The sequence below is a fragment of the Hirsutella rhossiliensis genome (genome assembly GCF_020360975.1).
Source record: "Hirsutella rhossiliensis strain HR02 chromosome Unknown scaffold00001, whole genome shotgun sequence".
Taxonomy (NCBI): domain Eukaryota; kingdom Fungi; phylum Ascomycota; class Sordariomycetes; order Hypocreales; family Ophiocordycipitaceae; genus Hirsutella; species Hirsutella rhossiliensis.
Genome location: NW_025408667.1, coordinates 6,179,913 through 6,197,096, shown reverse-complemented (window position 1 = coordinate 6,197,096; position 17,184 = coordinate 6,179,913). Strand labels below are relative to the sequence as shown.

Genomic DNA, 17,184 nt, shown 5'->3' with positions numbered 1-17,184 from the left:
CGAATCGAACCGCCGAGGGGTTACCTCTGGCATGGGAGACCATTTAAAAATCCACGGTATTACGAAGGAATCTCACCACGCTCGAATTAATGGATACGGCCGCGCCATTGGTGGAGGAGATTATACAGAGGCAGACGCATGGAGCGGTCGACCTAGGCAGAGAGCAAGACTCACGGCAAAGGAGTCTATCCGCCGGTGGTTTGTAAACACCGACAACCCTTCTCTGTTGTCGAGACTCCTGCTTTTCAAGAGATGTTCTTGGCTCACAACACAACATGTGTGTACAGGAGTCGTATAACGTTACGCAATCATATATATACAGACTTTGTCGAACGCAGGAGAAGCTGAAGATTGAGCTTGAGTACAATTGTGCCACCATCTCGTTCACCCTTGATATCTGGACAGCACCGAATCGGGTGCCCATTTTCGCCATTATTGCGCACTGGATTACACCGGAGTTTGAGGAGAGAGGAAGTTATTGAGTTTATTGAGCTCAAAAGATCTCACACTGGCAAACAATTAGCTGAGATAGTTGAGAGGACGCTTGAGGAGCTCAGGCTCAAGCCTAAGCTTCTCGCCATTACGGGAGACAACGCCGGCAATAACGGCACGCTCTGTCAGTCTTTGTACGATTCTCTCAAGACCAAATTCGACGACAAGGTGAGCCCAATAGGAGCCCCGCATGCGCTTTCACGGCAGGAAGAGTTGGATCCGCTGTCTAGCTCATATTACCTCGCTCATTTGTGAGGGCGTCTTGCAAGATCTCAAAGCAGGCACAGCGAAGGAAGCCAAGAAGATGTTTGACAAGTGGGACGAAGAGAATAAAAGCAACAACTACACCATTCCGGGAGACTCTAGTCGAAGTGGGATTGCCAAAATCCGCCTCCTCAATCTCTGGATGTTGAGATCCGGGTCTAGGGAGCAAGACTTCAAAAGCATGCCGCGCACGCACTACCGGAAGCCAACCTACGATGTCGACACTCGCTGGAATTCGGCCTACGACATGATTGACCAATTCCTCGAGCTTGAGGCAGAGTATACTGAGTTCGTTGATACTCACCCGCAAGTCAAGTGCCTCCTGCCCTTATCAGAAGAGATTGTCGCTCTCTATCAACTGTGGAAGGTTCTGAAGCCGTTTAAAGACCACACTCTGAAAGTCTCCGAAGTTATGCCGCCGATCTCACAAAGTCTCGATATCTATTGGGATTTGGAAGCTCTCCTGATGATGTAGTCGAAGGAGTTGGCGACTTTACAGACCTTGATATGTCCATTCGAGACGCCTTCTCGAAGGGCAAAGCAAAACACGTTACTTATATGAAGAAGCTTGACGATCAAATGATGCTATTCGCAGCTCACATCCTGGATCCGCGTTATAAAACTCACCAATTGGAAATGATGATACCGGATCAATACTCTGAGATTATGGCTAAAGTCAAGAAGTATTTCAAAACGGAGTGGCCGGAGCTAGCAGCATTGAATGCCACAAACTCAACTATGAGCCAATCCAGGCCAGCTGAGCGTCTCAAGGAGTCTCCATTGCGCAATGGAGAGCCATCCAAATGAAGAAGGCGAGGGAGGCGGAGACGGGCGCGGCGATCCCTATTTCGGAGCTTGAACGGTGGCTTGCAGCTCCTCGAATAGAGTTCGACGAGTCTATTGCAAAGTCTCCAGACTTCCTACTGAAGTGGTGGAAAGAACACAAGGTCGAGTGGCCACTTTTGGCTGCGGCGGCGCGTGATCTTCTCTCTGTCTCTGGCTCTGAAGTTGACGTGGAACGCCTCTTCAGCGGTTGTAGAGACGAATTCGGTATCCGCCGTCACGCCTTGAAGGCAGATACGGTGCGAGTACTAACACTTTTACGGAGTGCTTATACTCAGGAAGATAAGATCGATCAGGCGTTGATCAAGGCGGCCATGGAGTATGACATCCTGCCCTTTGCCAATAGTATTATTTGGAGACCAGACCACATTCCGGGCAAGCTGGAAGATGGTATGTATGGATATACCCTCATTATATATGTAGGTATATGCTAATCTGTGTTCAGGCGAGAATCCTCCTCAACCTCTTCCTCCCACCGAGGCTCCCACTGAACCCCTACCCCAAACCTCCTGCATCCCAAGCCGATAAGTCTGCGATATCAACCCCCTGTCTAGATACAATGGAGGCTTCGGAGGATTGGGGCTCTAAGAGTGTAGCCGTGTACAGTGGCGGATTCGAACGCGTTGTACCGACGTATTTTGAGGATTCGGCAGAGCTTTGAAAGTGCTTATTTTCAGTCGATTTGCCTAGGACAGGCGGATCAGTATTTATGTAAGTTAATTTTTGTAGTATTCGGGATTATCGACTTCTTAGAAGGCTATAACTTAAAACTATATACTACTTATTGGCGTTTTTGAGGCATCTTTGCAATCGCTCAGGTACACACCAAATTCACTTCGTTTAGGGGGATCCCTTCAAACCATTCATGAATGGCCTGAATTGGCCCAAACCCAACTTGAATCGCGAAAATTGGAGCTTGAAGATTTTGAATCAAGATCCAAAAAATTCAATTCATTTGATTCATCCTTCATTCAAAATCTTCAAAATCTTCACCTTCGTCTATCACCCCTAGTTGGCCATTGTAGTATCAGTAGATCAATGCGGCGAACTGATCACCATTAAGTTGGGCGTGTGATCGTGTTTAAGTACTCGCGCCTTGCTGCTTCAGACTGAGCGAGCCGATGGTCATAAACCAGCCGACAATCGCGTTTAGCGGCCATGAAACCAATGTTTACCTGGCAAAATACTGTAAATACACGATGTTGATAACATTACAAGCTAAGTATTGCGACGAGCCATTGTTGATTTTGAGACGCTCTTTCCATGCGCCGTCTATCACGATGGCCAACCTAGGCGATTTAGCAAGCTGTAGACAAGTATGTCTGAACTGAGATTAGCAAGGTGCTGGCAGAGGACCATCAGCCGAGAATGGCCCGGAATGGACTTCAAAATTTTCGTTGCGTTAGTATCAATTTCCGAACGCTGTGAATTTCCAGAACTGTACTGTACATATCTATTGCACGGGTAAGCCTCGAAGCGAGCCATTGTTGACGTTTGGCCCTGTCCTGCGACATGCTTTGTTATGGAACAACGCAAGCTTGGCCATGATGTAGGGTGGACGGCCAGTTGTCTGACCACCTGGCAGTGCCATAAGCTACTCAGTCGGTCTGGGGATTGAACATTGGATAGCTGAGATGCAAGCTATACTTACATTGGAACGCATCTTTGGCCCTCTTTTGCTGGGAATAGTGCCGACCTCTCTTCACCCGTACAGGCCAAATCACCGGCTTGCTGAATCACTAGATCACGATTTATGCCCCATGGTTCAAGCGAAACTATATATTATCGTCATCCCCGATACTTGGACTGTCCTCGATACGACCATGTCCAGCTGGGCATCTGCGACGGGATTGCGGCCGATGCGTAATTGCCTCAAAAAGATGGGATATCACGATTGATGGGCAGGAACGGTACGACGATGCTCTGAGGTGAAAACTACTTACACCTCAACTTTCCGCGACCGTACGGTCAAGCTTCTAAGAGTCGAGTGATACTTCCAGAACTGAAGCCTTGGTGTGGGTACGGGGTACCATGACGCCCAGCAGGTTAGTGGAGGTACACGGTTTCAGGGAAGCCCCGCGACGCGCACGTGACCAGTCGCGTCGTTTTATTCCAGTTAATTTGGTTACCTCTCCCTCGGTTTCTCGTTTTTCCTCCACCAACAATCAATCAGCCCATGCTCACTGTCCAAACCCAGAATGACCCTTTCAAAGCAACAGATCAGCATCATCTTAAAGAATCCGCTCAATGATACGTTAGATCGCTCCCGGGTCAAGCTACGCGGTTGCGACGAAACTGACCAAGCATGGCGGGATGAGATCGCTAATCTTCTATCAGCTTTGGTGGGTTCCACGGCGGCGTTTAACCTCCCTGTTCCAGATGGAAGCGGCGATGTGGCGGTGAAGCTCTTCTCCATACAACGACTCGTTCGAGGAGGTAGTGTGAAGCTCGACCAATTCCGCTCCCTCGTTTGCTTTGTCGTCGACAATGCTCCTGATGTCGACATTTGGGATGCCGTCTTCAGTCTCATCGACACCCTTAGCACCCTTACTCCCCCTCCGTCCAGCATCGCCCCAACCTACAAGGGAACACCCGTCAAGACCAGCTCGAGTCGACTTGCCGATAGCGAAACGCGCGACATTGTCGAAGGGGAGCTCTTCTTCGAGATAAAAGACTGCACCTTTCGCAATGTGGGGGGATTCTGCGACAAGTTCTTCGACTCCAAGAGCTGGCGCAAAGAACAGAAAGAGATGCTGAAGAGGATGATGGTGGCGCACGACGGAAAGAAATGGACGAACTTCCGTCCACTCCCGATGAAAAACAGGTCTGGACATGGCTCTGTGCGCTTGAAGAACGCTTCTTGACTGATGCACCCCACACGTTATACACCACCCGAACCGCCAACCAATTCAAGGAACGGAAAGGCCAGATGGATCTCTTCTTTCAGACAACAGACAGGGAAACCAACAGCACCTTTACCTACAAGGATGTCCTTGTCGTTGGAGAACAAAAGAAGTCATACGATACAAGCAGGTTCAAAGCGGATATCCTCCAACTTGCGCGGTATGTACGAGGTGTCTTCGCCGACCAGCCGACACGCCGATTTGTCCACGCTTTCTCCCTCTGCTCTTCCAAGATGGAGCTCTGGGTCTTCGATCGGTCCGGGCTGTATAGCTCAGGCTCATTTGATATTCACGACGAGCCGGACAAGTTTGCGCAGGCTCTTGTTGGATATGCTACGATGAGTGACGATGCTATGGGCCTGGACGCGTTCATCGACCGAGAAGAGGGCCATCGCTATGCCATCCTGGAGGACGCAAGCGGCAACGAAACAAGAATCAGGCTGGAGGAGCTGATAGTCAGGCAGCGTGCGATCGTGTGTCGCGGGACTACTTGCTACCGGACCCGAAACGGCCATGTTGCTAAGTTCTCCTGGGCATCGGATAAGCGGAAACCAGAGGTGGACCATCTCAAGCTGGCAGGAGTGAAGGGCGTCAAGGGGGTGGCGAGAGTGGTGGCGCACCGTCAAATCACCACCATTGCAGACATGCGGAAGGGACTGGAGTTTCCAAAATCTCACCGGTTTCGGGATGATGATGTCCACTTCAGAGATCTACCATCGGCCGTAGGAAGCACGAGCACAGCAAGTCGCAAGCGCAAATCGTCCTCTGACAACACGTCTGACAACACGTCTGGATCCAAGAGGCCGCCGTCCAAAAGCCAAAAACCGAAGCTGGCTAAGGAGTTTAAGGAGCAGCTGTCGATCGGCAAGTCCAAACCAAGCTTGTATACTTCCACGAGCGAGGATCCATTTGAGAACAGGATCTATTCTTGTCTCGTCGTCTCACCGGCCGGCCGTGTCATCAGCGACTTCAAGTCGATCAGGGAACTGCTGGAGTCGCTCCGAGACGCCATCAGGGCACACCAGTCTCTCTACATCGATGGCAACATCCTGCACCGAGATATCTCCTCGAACAACATTATCATTACGGGTTCGAAGACAGCTGACGGCTTCAAGGGCATGTTAATCGACCTCGATCTAGCTAAAGTCAGAGACAGCGGGCCGAGCGGAGCACGGCACCAGACCGGCACGATGCAGTTCATGGCGATCGAGGTGTTGCGGAAGGTTGACCATACCTACCGTCACGACCTTGAGTCCTTCTTCTACGTTCTCCTCTGGATATGTGCGCGCGACTCATGGATGAACAGGTTCGGCGGCGAAGAGGAGCCGCCGAGGAAAAGTCTTCTTCGTAAATGGGAGATTGGGAGCTTCAGTGACATTGCCGATGCCAAAGAGGGCCACATGACTGTGAATAGTCTCGAAAGGATTATGGGCGAGTTTCCAGAGCGGCTTGATATTGTGAAGCCTCTCTGTCTGAGGATCAGGTCGATAATGTTTGGAGACACAGCGAGGCTTAACTTTGGAACCCCTATAGGAGATTCAGACCAACTTTACAAGCCCCTCGTAGCTGCCTACGATGATGCTATCAGCGAGCTCTAGAGAATAGCAGGTTGGTCTCTGGCGATGAGATGGGGAACTGGCGGATGGCATGAGAAATGCATTTTGGCTTGCTTTTTCCCCCCAAATAATCAGGACGAAGAAGTGGAACTGGATTTCACTCTCCTCATCGCAAGCCAGTTAATATCACCATGAGGTTCTGTCAGTATTCTCCTCGAGGGTCTTGACGACACACCAGGCAACGCGAGCAGAAGGTCCATGACGGAGTCTCCGAGAGGGTGGATACGGGGTTCCAGCGCCTAAGCGAAGATGGTCATCCTGCCCGGCACCGGCAGCGGGTGACCCGCCTTTGAGCTTTTGCGAGATAGCAGTGGGTGCCACCCTGGATCGCAGACCAGCACGGTTCCACTGCATTATTGTAGCTGTCAAGAGCGCAGAAGGTCCACCGAAAACATCGCGCCGCCTCCAATCCCGCCACCACGACTACAAGCAACCGGCGATGCTGTCGCTGTCCCCGCCTCGGCCTATCCTCGTTTTCTTGTACGAACGGAGACACCAGCGGAGAGAGGAGGGCACTGCTACTAACATCCAAGCCGTAAAACTAGGCGAAGGCTGGAATAGAGGGCGCCAGCTTCTCTATCACCGGGAAATAGTTCGAGTCCGTGGACCCAACACGGACGTCATAATCTTCGTTCAGCGACACGCCCAAACCTTAAGCCTTACTGCAACATCGACACGTCATGAGTCGAAGACCAGAACAGAGGCGTCTGCGACACGTCGTATTTAATCAGCGACCCTGTACGCCAAGAGCGAATTCGGTTTCCACCATTGGAAGCGTGACTGTTTGAGAACGGATCCGCGGTACTTTGCAATACTCAGAAGGTACATGAGGATACGCAAGTGGAGCATCCACACCAGCAATGTTCATTCAAGTACCTTAAAGTAGCGGGGACCTAGCACATCACAGGTCAGACGGGAGTGCAGATCGCCCCGATGTAATAACTTCAAGGCCGCGTCTGGCGCTGATCACCATCCATCCCTATTGTAGCCCCTCGGTGCGCCAAGCTCTGTCGCACATTATATTAAGCTACATCTCATGCGCGTATCTCCATCGCCCGTCGCGTTGGCAGCAATTCAAAGCCTGCCACACAGCGGTTTCCCCTGGAGTTTGGCAGGCACGTTGCTGCAGATGCGGGAGAACAAACTCGTGAATATGGCGGATACTCGTGACACAAAGAATGAACCAGTAAAAAGCCAGCATTTCGATCACGTAACATAGGGCGAGAACCGAGCTGTCTGACTCACTGAAGGGTTAGACAGTCTCCGCCATGGTGAGGCCTCGGATCGGAAGGATAATAAGTTATGCCGGCTCAAATCGCCCAGTGATTGGTTTACACAACCCAGGGCATTGGTGGGAGCTGAACATTGAATACGCTGGGAACGGTCCGTGAACCCCTCCTTGGTCAACCCAACTTTGTCTCCACGATTGCGCGGCTCCGTCCCCGTCCCTGATGCTCCGGCGGGCTCCGCTCTATTCCGACACTTAAGGTAACCCAAATCGCAACGATCGGAACAGCAAGAAATCAAACTTCAGGATGACCACGCGCACTGTGGAGTCTCCACCGCCCCGCCCTACTACTCGTCATGGCTTCGAGATCGCCATTATTTGCGCTCTTACCCTAGAGGCAGATGCCGTTGACGCTCTTTTTGACCTCCCAGTCAACCATCCTTCCTTGTATTTTTACTTTCTTGGCACGCAAGTGTTAAGAAAGTAGCCTATTCTCACATACTTTCGCTTAACAAGTGCTCTTGACAAAACACCAATTGAGCCGCGCGCAAGCGCCGGCAGCGACCATGGCACCAGCCTCAGGTTCGCATGTCGACTCCAATGCCTCGAGACAAGGCATACGATCGCCGCCAAATCCGGCGGCTCACATATCGCATCTCCGACCTCGCTACCCGACGGAAGCTCGCCGAAACGACTCGTTTCCCGCGGCCCAGCAGCTGGCCCAGTCAATCTCGTCCACCGAAACGCCTGAAGCTGCCGTCACGGAAGGAGCGCAGCTGGAAGAAGCCCGAATCTCTTCGACTCGGCCCAGCCCACTGAGCACGCGCCAGTCTCAATCCTCGAAGCGGCCACGAAAATTGCTCGCGACAAAACGGCAGCCCATAACGCCAAGCTGGCAGTCTTACGGGTCTTTAGCGAATCATTCGAACAAGCAGCAAAGCAGTTCACGTCTGGCACCGAAAACAGCATCGCCAAGCAAGTCGCCACCAAATTTCTCAAATTCTGGACTCAATCGCTTGCCGAACTCGAAGAACCACCGAAGCCCACGTACAGCAGCGTTCTCGCATCCGGCAAGCCGAAGCAAGGACAGCTGGCCTTTACAGCCTCCGCCCCACCACAGCGAAAACCACAGACCACCACTCGTCTGCCAGGACGACCGCCCGTAGCCCCACCGAAGGAAGACCTCCGTGTCTTCGTCCGACTTGACGCTGACGCTCCGGCCCGAAACCACGAAAGATACGCAATCCGGACCCACATCGCCGCTAGAGTCGGTATTGACCTGCGCCGCATTCCGGCAGCCTTCCCGGTAAACACGGGCTGGGCCATCCAGGCATCGGATGTGGCCACGCGTGACTTACTTGTGCAACGGCAGGCGGGTGGGCTGCAGACCTGGAAGCCGCGGCCGTAGAGATAAGCCAGAAATGGCATTCGTACGTGGTAGCCGATTGTCCTCGTAGGCTCACAGACCTACGAGGTGTCGTGATCAACTACGAGGAGGCGGCCAAAGAAGAGATTGCCTGCCAAACCGGACTGAAGCCCATCAGCATACGTCTATCGCGACACGACTCGGGTGATATGCCCACCCAGACCCTGATTGTGTCCTTCCTGGAACCCACACGAAGACCCTGGAGACTTTTCGGCGCCAGCCGTCTCGCCCGTTACATTGACAAACCCAGCATCCCTAGCCAATGCGATAAATGCTGGGATTTCCACGCTCGCCACAGCTGCGACCGGACGGCGCGCTGCAGACGTTGCGGCAAGACCAACCATCGTAGCCAAGAGTGCGCAGCCCTCGAGCAGTGCGCAAACTGCCTCGGGCCACATTGCGCTGATGACCCTAAATGCCCTGCCCGCCCCATGCGCGTTCATGGCATTGTACGGCGCCTGACGAAAGAGGAGAAGGGTCTGGTGAGGCAGGCGGGAGCTCAGCTCTTCGCGCAGCAGAAAAGACAGACACCAAACCACAACGTGCCCGAGCAGTCTTGTCAGAGCCCTGATTCGAGTCAGTTACGTTCTTCGGAGTCGCAGGCAGCTGGAGAGGATGGAAGCTCCGGCAGAAGCGCCACCCAGAGCGAGCCGCTTCCTCACCCTTGCATTGTCGTGGCCACGACGCCGCCGCACGCTAGCGATGACAACCAGTTCACCCCTGTCGTCCCGTCGAAGAAACGACGCACTAGCCCTGTGACGCTGCCCTAATGCATCACCGTCATCCCAACAATCGAAGCGACAGGAGGTCCTTGCGAGTCTTCCAAGCCAACGTGGGCAAGATCCTCCGGCGCATGACACTGCGCTCGCGCTGGCTGATTCGGAGCGATACGACATTATCCTGCTGCAGGAACCATGGACAGGACTTAAAGACGGCCGATGCCTCACCAAGACGCATCCGGCCTACGACACATTCTCACCCGTCACCGACTGGGACGGCCGCGACACTCGTCCGAGAGTCATGACATACGTCCGGCGCTCCGCAGGCCTCGTCGCTGATCAAAGAGACCTGCGGCGACTCGTGACATCCTTTGGCTCACCGTGAACGGGACGACGGTAGTTAACTTCTATCGGCAGCCGGACTACGACGCGGCTCTGGAAATACTGCTTGGTTGGTGCGTGACGGATAAATGCCTTGTATCTGGCGACTTCAACGCCAAGCATCCCAGCTGGCAGGCCGGTCGACAAGAGCACCGCGGCGAAGACATCGCGTTCTGGGCCATGGATAACCGACTCAGCTTATTGAATGCTGTCGATGTCCCGACTAACGCGCGCGGCAGCACGATCGATCTCGCCTTCTCCAATATACCTTTGGCGGACGCGGTTGTTGAGGATCATTTAGCAACCGGGTCCGACCACTTTACCCTTAGTATCATGCTGCCTAGTCAAGCCCTAACACCCCTTCCATTATGCAAGATCCGCCTCAACTCCGATGAGGAATTGAAGCGATTTGTCGAGCTGGTAGAAGCCGGTGCAGCTTTCATCCCGACTACAACCTCAACTCCCTCCGAGCTGGACAACTTTGCGTCGGCGCTGGTGGACCTTCTTGGTTGTGCAGCGAGAGCTGCGGGCCGACCCGTCCGTAAGACGACGCATGGGGCGCGGTGGTGGAACGAAGAGTGCGCAAAGGCGGCGGCCAATTATCGCGCGTGGAGGAGGGTGTACCCTCTCGGCTTCGACCGAGAAGTGCAGCTAGCCAAGCGGGAGCTTCACAATGCAGTGCGCCGAGCAAAACGCCTTTACTGGCGCGACTTGATCGACAGCTTTGCCGACGGCGACTCCGTCTTTCGGGCGGTCCGCTGGCTAAAATCCTCAGGGCCGTGCCAGGCACCCCCTGCAAGTAGACGGCCGAGTGTACGAGACGCAGCTGGAGAAAGCCACCGCCTTGCGGCGAGCAACCCTGGAGCGGCGCACAGCGAGCGACGACATCCCAGACCCGTGGATTCCGTGAACACGGATAAGATGATTCCTTTCCCAATCAGGTCTCCTTTGAGGAGGCTCGCGACGCCACTCTACGCACCGGGAACACATCTCCAGGCTCGGACAACATCACGGTGCGGATGCTTCGCGCTGTCTGGCATGCAATCGGCAGTCTCGTCCATCAGCTGTATCAAGGCTGCCTCACCATTGGTCACCATCCGAAACCTTTTCGGGAGGCAGAAGTGGTTATGATCGCCAAGCTAGGACGCAGAGATCTGTCTACACCCCGCGCCTGGCGCCCCATCTCCTTTTGTCTTGTCTCGGCAAGGGCCTCGAGCGGCTCATTGCACGGCGTCTAGCGTGGGGCTCAATCCACTTCGGCGTACTACACCCACAACAAGCCGGCGCGCTCCGAAGAGGTCGGCCGTGGATCTCGTAGCTGCCTTGGTTCACGACATCGAGGAGGCATTCGCCCGGAAGCAAGTCGCAACCCTGGTGACCTTGGATATACAAGGCGCCTTCGATACAGTTCTCTGCAATAGATTGGTCCTCCGCTTACGAGAACAAGGATGGCCATCGAACCTCGCGCGCTGGGCCGGCTCGTTCATGCAGGACAGATCGGCACGCATCCGTTATCAAGACATCGTGACGGATTCATCGCCCTCCAGTGCGGTCTGCCGCAGGGTCGCCCGTCTCGCCGATCCTCTTCCTGTTGTACACGGAGCCGATATATCGCCCAGGTCACTCTCAGGGACGCTTCGGCTACGCGGACGACACTGCCATTCTATGCGTCGGTAATAGCCTTGATGAAACGACCGCCGAAGCATCTCACCATGTACGTGAGCTTCTTTCGTGGGGCGCCGCTAACGGGATCTCTTTCGACCCCGACAAGACAGAAGTGATGCACTTCTCTCGAACGAAGCCCAAGACGGCGCCGCCGGTGCTCCACGGCGAGTTTGAGAAACGGCCGGATCGAGCGATGCGTTGGCTCGGCGTTTGGCTCGACAGCTCTCTTTCAAGACACACGTCGAGAAATGGACGGCCAAGGCGCAAGCTGTTGCCTTTCATCTTAGGAGACTGACGAACACGAAACATGGCCTCTGCCGAGTGCTATGCGACGAGCCGTCTGCGCTTGCGTCATCCCCGTGCTACTGTACGCGGCGGAGGCCTGGTACCCTGGTCCGAAAAGCCCGCGCTGGACGAAGCCTTCCAAGGAGGGGCCGTCGGGGATTGGCAACCTCGTCAAGAAGATGAGCAAGGCACTCTACACGTCTCTTCGGGCTATTCTGCCAGTGTGGAGGACGACACCGACGAACGTGCTGCACAGGGAGGCGGGAATACCGCCCGTTCCTCTACTCCTCGAAGGGCGTCGGACGGCCTTGCTGCGCGCCTTAAAGCTCTCGACGAAGCTCACCCGCTCGTCCAGCGCACGTCGCGACCAAAAGCTCCCGTCGTGACCGTGAACAAACTTATCAAGTTGAAGTACCAGAAACAGCCACAGCCCTTCCGTACCAGACTGCGGCGAGCCGACGAAATGCTATCGAGCTGCCCGAGACCTGCTTTACTGCAGCGCGGATTTGCCGAAGAGCAGACTGCGCCTCTGCAGAGTGCATCGAAACACGAGACGAAAAATTTCGCGACTGGCTTCAGGCACTATCGCCCCGAACTCTTGTCGTCTACTCCGACGGGTCTCGTTCTGAGGAAGGCCACATCGGATACGGCTATGCTGTTCACCGGGACGGATCCACCGTCTTGAGCGGCAAGGGCCGTCTTGGAACAGCTGAGGTTTTCGACGCTGAGGCGAAAGGTGCATTGGAGGTTGAAGGCAGCGGTGAGCCTTCCAGAAACTGACCGCATCTTTGTCTGCCTCGACAACCTCGCGACCGCAACATGCTTACGGGCACGCCGAACGACTCCTCGCAAGAGGTCTTCTTGAGTTCCAATCTTTGGCGCGAAAATACGGAGCTGTGGAGGTCCATTGGATCCCCGGCCATGCTGACATCCCAGGCAACGAGGAGGCTGATGCTCTGGCAAAGGCGGGAGCATCACTGCCAGAACCCGCTGATGGCGAACCGACGCTAGCGCATCTGCGAAAAATTGCCCGACTGCAGCGGAAAGAGGCTTTCAGTGCCTGGTGGGAAACCTCTGCGCCGGAGCGATACAGAGACCTGAGGCTTAAAGCCACAACCAGCTGTCCGTCAGAATTGGCGCTCTCTCGGCCCCTGCTTCATAACTGCTTGCAGCAAGAACCCACCATGGGATTTTGCTGACTACCACGAAAGGTTTGGTCACGACGATGCGCGACTGACGTGCTCGTGCGGACGACGAAAAGAGCCAGCACACATCTTTTACTGCAGAAAGGTTGCGCCACGGCATCGTATGCGGCTTGCACCTTGGCCGGCTGCAGCCATCAACCGCGCAATCGGCAAGGACTTTGACAAATTCGTCAGGCTGGCGACAGCGAGCTCCTTCTTCGGAGGGATCTGCCCACGCCACTAGACGGTCATCATTCTCCTCTCTCACCCTACCTTTTCCTCTCAATTCTTTCTGTTACCTGCTCCGATCTCGGGCGGCGTCAAGGTCTCACGACCATGCGATCGCCGAGGTCGTCAAGGGCTGCAAGGCCCCAGAAGCAAATTGGCTGATCTGACCACGGGACAGCTTTCTCTTCGTGCCTGGACGTCCCGCTGACGGGCAACAGGTTTGTCATGAGCGCCGTTGAGCCGATGAAATGCTGGATAGTGGGTGAAGTGTACGATATGTAGCATGTAGACACCTGCTAGCTCAGCACGTCCTGTGCTCCCCTGCGGAGACCTGAGCGACCAAAAGTTGCTGGACGGAAAATACACTAAACTAAACTAAATCTTTTTGACCTCCATTGGGACGATGATGGTCCATCCTTCGATAAAGCCCCGGGCGACCCGAACGCCTACTCTACTGGCGCCATCGACCGCCACAACGTCGTCCTCGCGCACATGCCAGGTATGGGGAAAGCCAGCGCCGCGATAGTAGCGAATAACTGCCGGACAAGCTTCCCGAATATAAAGCTTGCTCTAGTCGTGGGTGTCTGTGGCGTTGTTCCCTATGCCCCTGCCGGCGAGGAGATCATTCTTGGCGACGTCGTCATCAGCGATGGGGTCATTCAATACGACCTTGGACGGCGGCTACCAGACCGCTTTGAGCGTAAAGATACGCTGTTAGACTCTCTGGGGCGGCCGAATATCGAAATACGAGGCTTGCTGGCGAAGTTGAAGGGTCTTCGGGGTCGCAAGCAGCTTGGCGCCGCCATATCTACCTACCTCGGTGTCCTCCAGAACGAGCCGCTCCTGGCCGCTGAGTACCCGGGCGCAGTACATGATAGGCTATTTGAGGCTACATATCGCCACGTCGGCGACCAGGAGCCGTGCCAGCAGGTCGGTTGTGATGGTACCCCGGTGCCGCGGCGGCGGCTCCACCCCGACAAGGACGATCCACGACCAGCCGTCCATTTTGGTCTGATTGCGTCCGGCGATTCGGTCATGAAGTCTGGGGAAGATCGCGACGCTATTGCAATGAGGGAAGGCGCTATTGCATTTGAGATGGAGGGTGCTGGTGTCTGGGATACCTTCCCATGTGTTGTGATAAAAGGCGCGTGCGACTATGCGGATAGCCACAAGAGCAAGTCATGGCAGCGCTATGCTGCCGCCACGGCGGCTGCCTGTATGAAGGCATTTTTAAGCCACTGGGTGCCTTCCGTACCTGCAGGTACGTGATATCACACTTGCTTGGAATACTTGCTGATCGTCTGGTGACAGTGTCGACCCAAACGCTCCCTGCTGGTCCTTACTGTATGCAGTTTAATCCACCAGAACTATCCTAGGCCAACGCTTTCTCATGCTGCTAGTAGTCATCATTCCATATCCTAAGAATGAAACATTTGTCGGCCGCGATGCTATACTCAAGAGGCTTCAAGAAAGACTTTCAACTTCCTCGCAACCGAGGATCGCGCTCTTTGGTCTCGGCGGTATCGGGTTAGTTAGCGCAGCCCAACGACGTCTCCTCACTAACATGCATAGAAAAACCCAAATAGCCACTGCATATGCATATTGGCTCCACGAGACTTGCCCTGAAGTGTCGGTCTTCTGGGTCCACGCGAGCAGTGCAGAACGGTTCCGCGAAGCATACGCAACCATCGCGCGAGAATGCCACGTCCCTGGTTTGGATGACCCGGAGGCAGATATATTAGCATTAGTGAAAGCGTGGTTGGGGAGAACACATCATAGTCGTTGGCTAATGGTCGTCGACAATGCCGACGACAAGAATGTCTTTTACACATCGCCAGAAGATGAGCGTGGCTCCTCACCGTCTCAAGATGGTGGCTTTGCGCGCTTCCTCCCCGAGAGCCCTCGTGGATCCATTCTCGTCACAACTCGGGATCGGCAGGTTGGCGTCTTGCTCACGAAGGGCCGGACTCGGGCTGTGGAGGAAATCTGCAAGATGGACAAGCGCGAATCTGATCAGTTGGTTCGCGCCACGCTCGATGGCCTCGAAGTGACGGTTGGTGAAATCTCGCTTCTAACGTCTCGGCTGGAATATCTTCCTCTGGCACTCGTCCAGGCAGCCGCATACATTCGAATGAATGTTATGGCGGTAAGCCGGTATCTCCAACTCCTAGACAAGAGCGATCACCCACTGGAACTACTCAGCAAGGAGTTTGAGACTATTGGGAGAGACTCGGGGACTCCACAAGCAGTCGCAGCCACGTGGATACTATCCTTCAAGCACATCGAAAAGCGAAGTAAAATCGCGGGCGAGTTTCTCTCGCTCATGAGTTTCTTCGACCGGCAAGCCATCCCCAGGGAGTTTATATCCTGCTATTGCCAACGACGGCAGGGGCCAATAGATGGAAACGGGAGACTTGAGACCCAGCAAAAAGATATCCAGCTTGAGGAAGCTCTAGGCCTACTTAAGGCGTTTTCATTCATCTCGGAGAACAAGAACGGCAAATTTACGATCCATCGGCTTGTGCAGTTAGTCACCCGGAAGTGGACCGTCAACAATGGCACTATGGATCAATTCGCCAGCCAGGCACTTATGACGGTGTCCGATCTGTACCCTTACGGCACGTTTGAGAACCGCGAGGTATGCAGCACTTACTATCCACACGTCTTGGCTGTTCTACGATTCAACAGAGCAGGGCAAAAGCTTGACGAGGCAGGGAAAGCGGAATTGTTCGGTCGAGCGGCGCTTCTCCACAATGCCGCAGGGCTACTCCAATATCAGGGGCGGTGGAAGGATGCAGGAGATTTCCAACTGCAAGCAGTGAAGATGCGAAGGGAAGCAATTGGAGAGGAGCATCCGTCCACACTCAGCAGCATGGCCGACTTGGCGGTAACGTATCGGCATCAAGGCCGGTGGAAGGAAGCCGAGCCGCTGCAGGTGCAGGTAATGGAGACGAGCAAGCGGGTGCTTGGAGAGGAGCACCCGTCCACGCTCAGCAGCATGGCCAACTTGGCGGTGACGTATGGGGATCAAGGCCGGTGGAAGGAAGCCGAGCCACTGGAAGTGCAGGTGATGGAGATGAGCAAGCGGGTGCTTGGGGAGGAGCATCCAGACACCCTCAGCAGCATGGCCAACTTGGCGGCGACGTATCGGGATCAAGGCCGGTGGAAGGAAGCCGAGCCACTGGAAGTGCAGGTGATGGAGATGAGCAAGCGGTTGCTTGGGGAGGAGAATCCAGACACCCTCAGCAGCATGGCCAACTTGGCGGCGACGTATCGGGATCAAGGCCGGTGGAAGGAAGCCGAGCCACTGCAGGTGCAGGTGATGGAGACGAGCAAGCGGGTTCTTGGGGGGGATCACCCGTCCACGCTCAAGAGCATGAACAATCTTGCATTTACTTGGAAGAGGCAAGGCCATCATGGGAAGGCTATGGGTCTTATGGAGCGTTGTCTTCAGCTGCGGCAAAGACTACTCGGCCCATCCCATCCCGATACGGTCTCTTCTCGCTCGGCCCTTGAAAGATGGAAAGTGAGAGGAACGACCTGAATGTTCGTGTCGATGAAGGGCACTGCTAACCTCACTAATGTGGGTGCAGGCCGAAGCATAGGGGGTGATCAATTATGACAATAGTAGACGCGAGACGAGAGGGGCAGTGCGCCTTTGGTCTCGAAGCCGAGAAGAAAGTGATACACTACTCGTCCCACAGACCCACGTAAAGTGGGTCCTCACCACCTGTCTGTGTCAACCACCTGGCTGTGTCACTTCACCGCTTCAACGCCAACTTAATTTAATAATAAAACGGCAAAAAAAGTTAAAAATTGATGCATACGATAATTGAATACTGGCCGCAATAGTCTACCTATTTTTGAGTTTTGTAGCTTATAAAGCTGATCGTTGGGCTTCTTTTCGGCTTTCTTAGCCGCCCGGGCTGCCCGTCGCTCCTCGAGCTCAA

The 17,184-nt window shown here is 54.5% G+C and overlaps 3 protein-coding genes across 3 annotated transcripts; all 3 read left to right on the top strand.

Annotated features, from left to right (window-relative positions):
* Positions 1 to 1,559: 1,559 nt before the first annotated feature.
* HRG_00773 (uncharacterized protein) lies at positions 1,560 to 2,127 on the top strand (the record flags this gene model as incomplete). The annotated part of the gene is made up of 2 exons (XM_044859244.1): positions 1,560 to 1,989; positions 2,045 to 2,127. The coding sequence occupies 2 exons, from the start codon at positions 1,560 to 1,562 to the stop codon at positions 2,125 to 2,127; spliced, it is 513 nt and encodes a 170-aa protein (XP_044725644.1).
* Positions 2,128 to 3,797: 1,670 nt separating this feature from the next.
* On the top strand, positions 3,798 to 6,100 carry HRG_00772 (kinase; the record flags this gene model as incomplete). Its single annotated transcript, XM_044859243.1, has 3 exons — positions 3,798 to 4,439; positions 4,514 to 5,224; positions 5,303 to 6,100. The coding sequence occupies 3 exons, from the start codon at positions 3,798 to 3,800 to the stop codon at positions 6,098 to 6,100; spliced, it is 2,151 nt and encodes a 716-aa protein (XP_044725643.1).
* A 7,635-nt stretch (positions 6,101 to 13,735) lies between these two features.
* Positions 13,736 to 16,839, top strand: HRG_00771 (tetratricopeptide repeat domain-containing protein; the record flags this gene model as incomplete). The annotated part of the gene is made up of 7 exons (XM_044859242.1): positions 13,736 to 13,759; positions 13,853 to 14,495; positions 14,635 to 14,761; positions 14,807 to 15,872; positions 16,141 to 16,175; positions 16,232 to 16,760; positions 16,828 to 16,839. 7 exons carry the CDS (start codon positions 13,736 to 13,738, stop codon positions 16,837 to 16,839), a joined length of 2,436 nt encoding a protein of 811 aa, XP_044725642.1.
* Between the last annotated feature and the right edge of the window lie 345 nt (positions 16,840 to 17,184).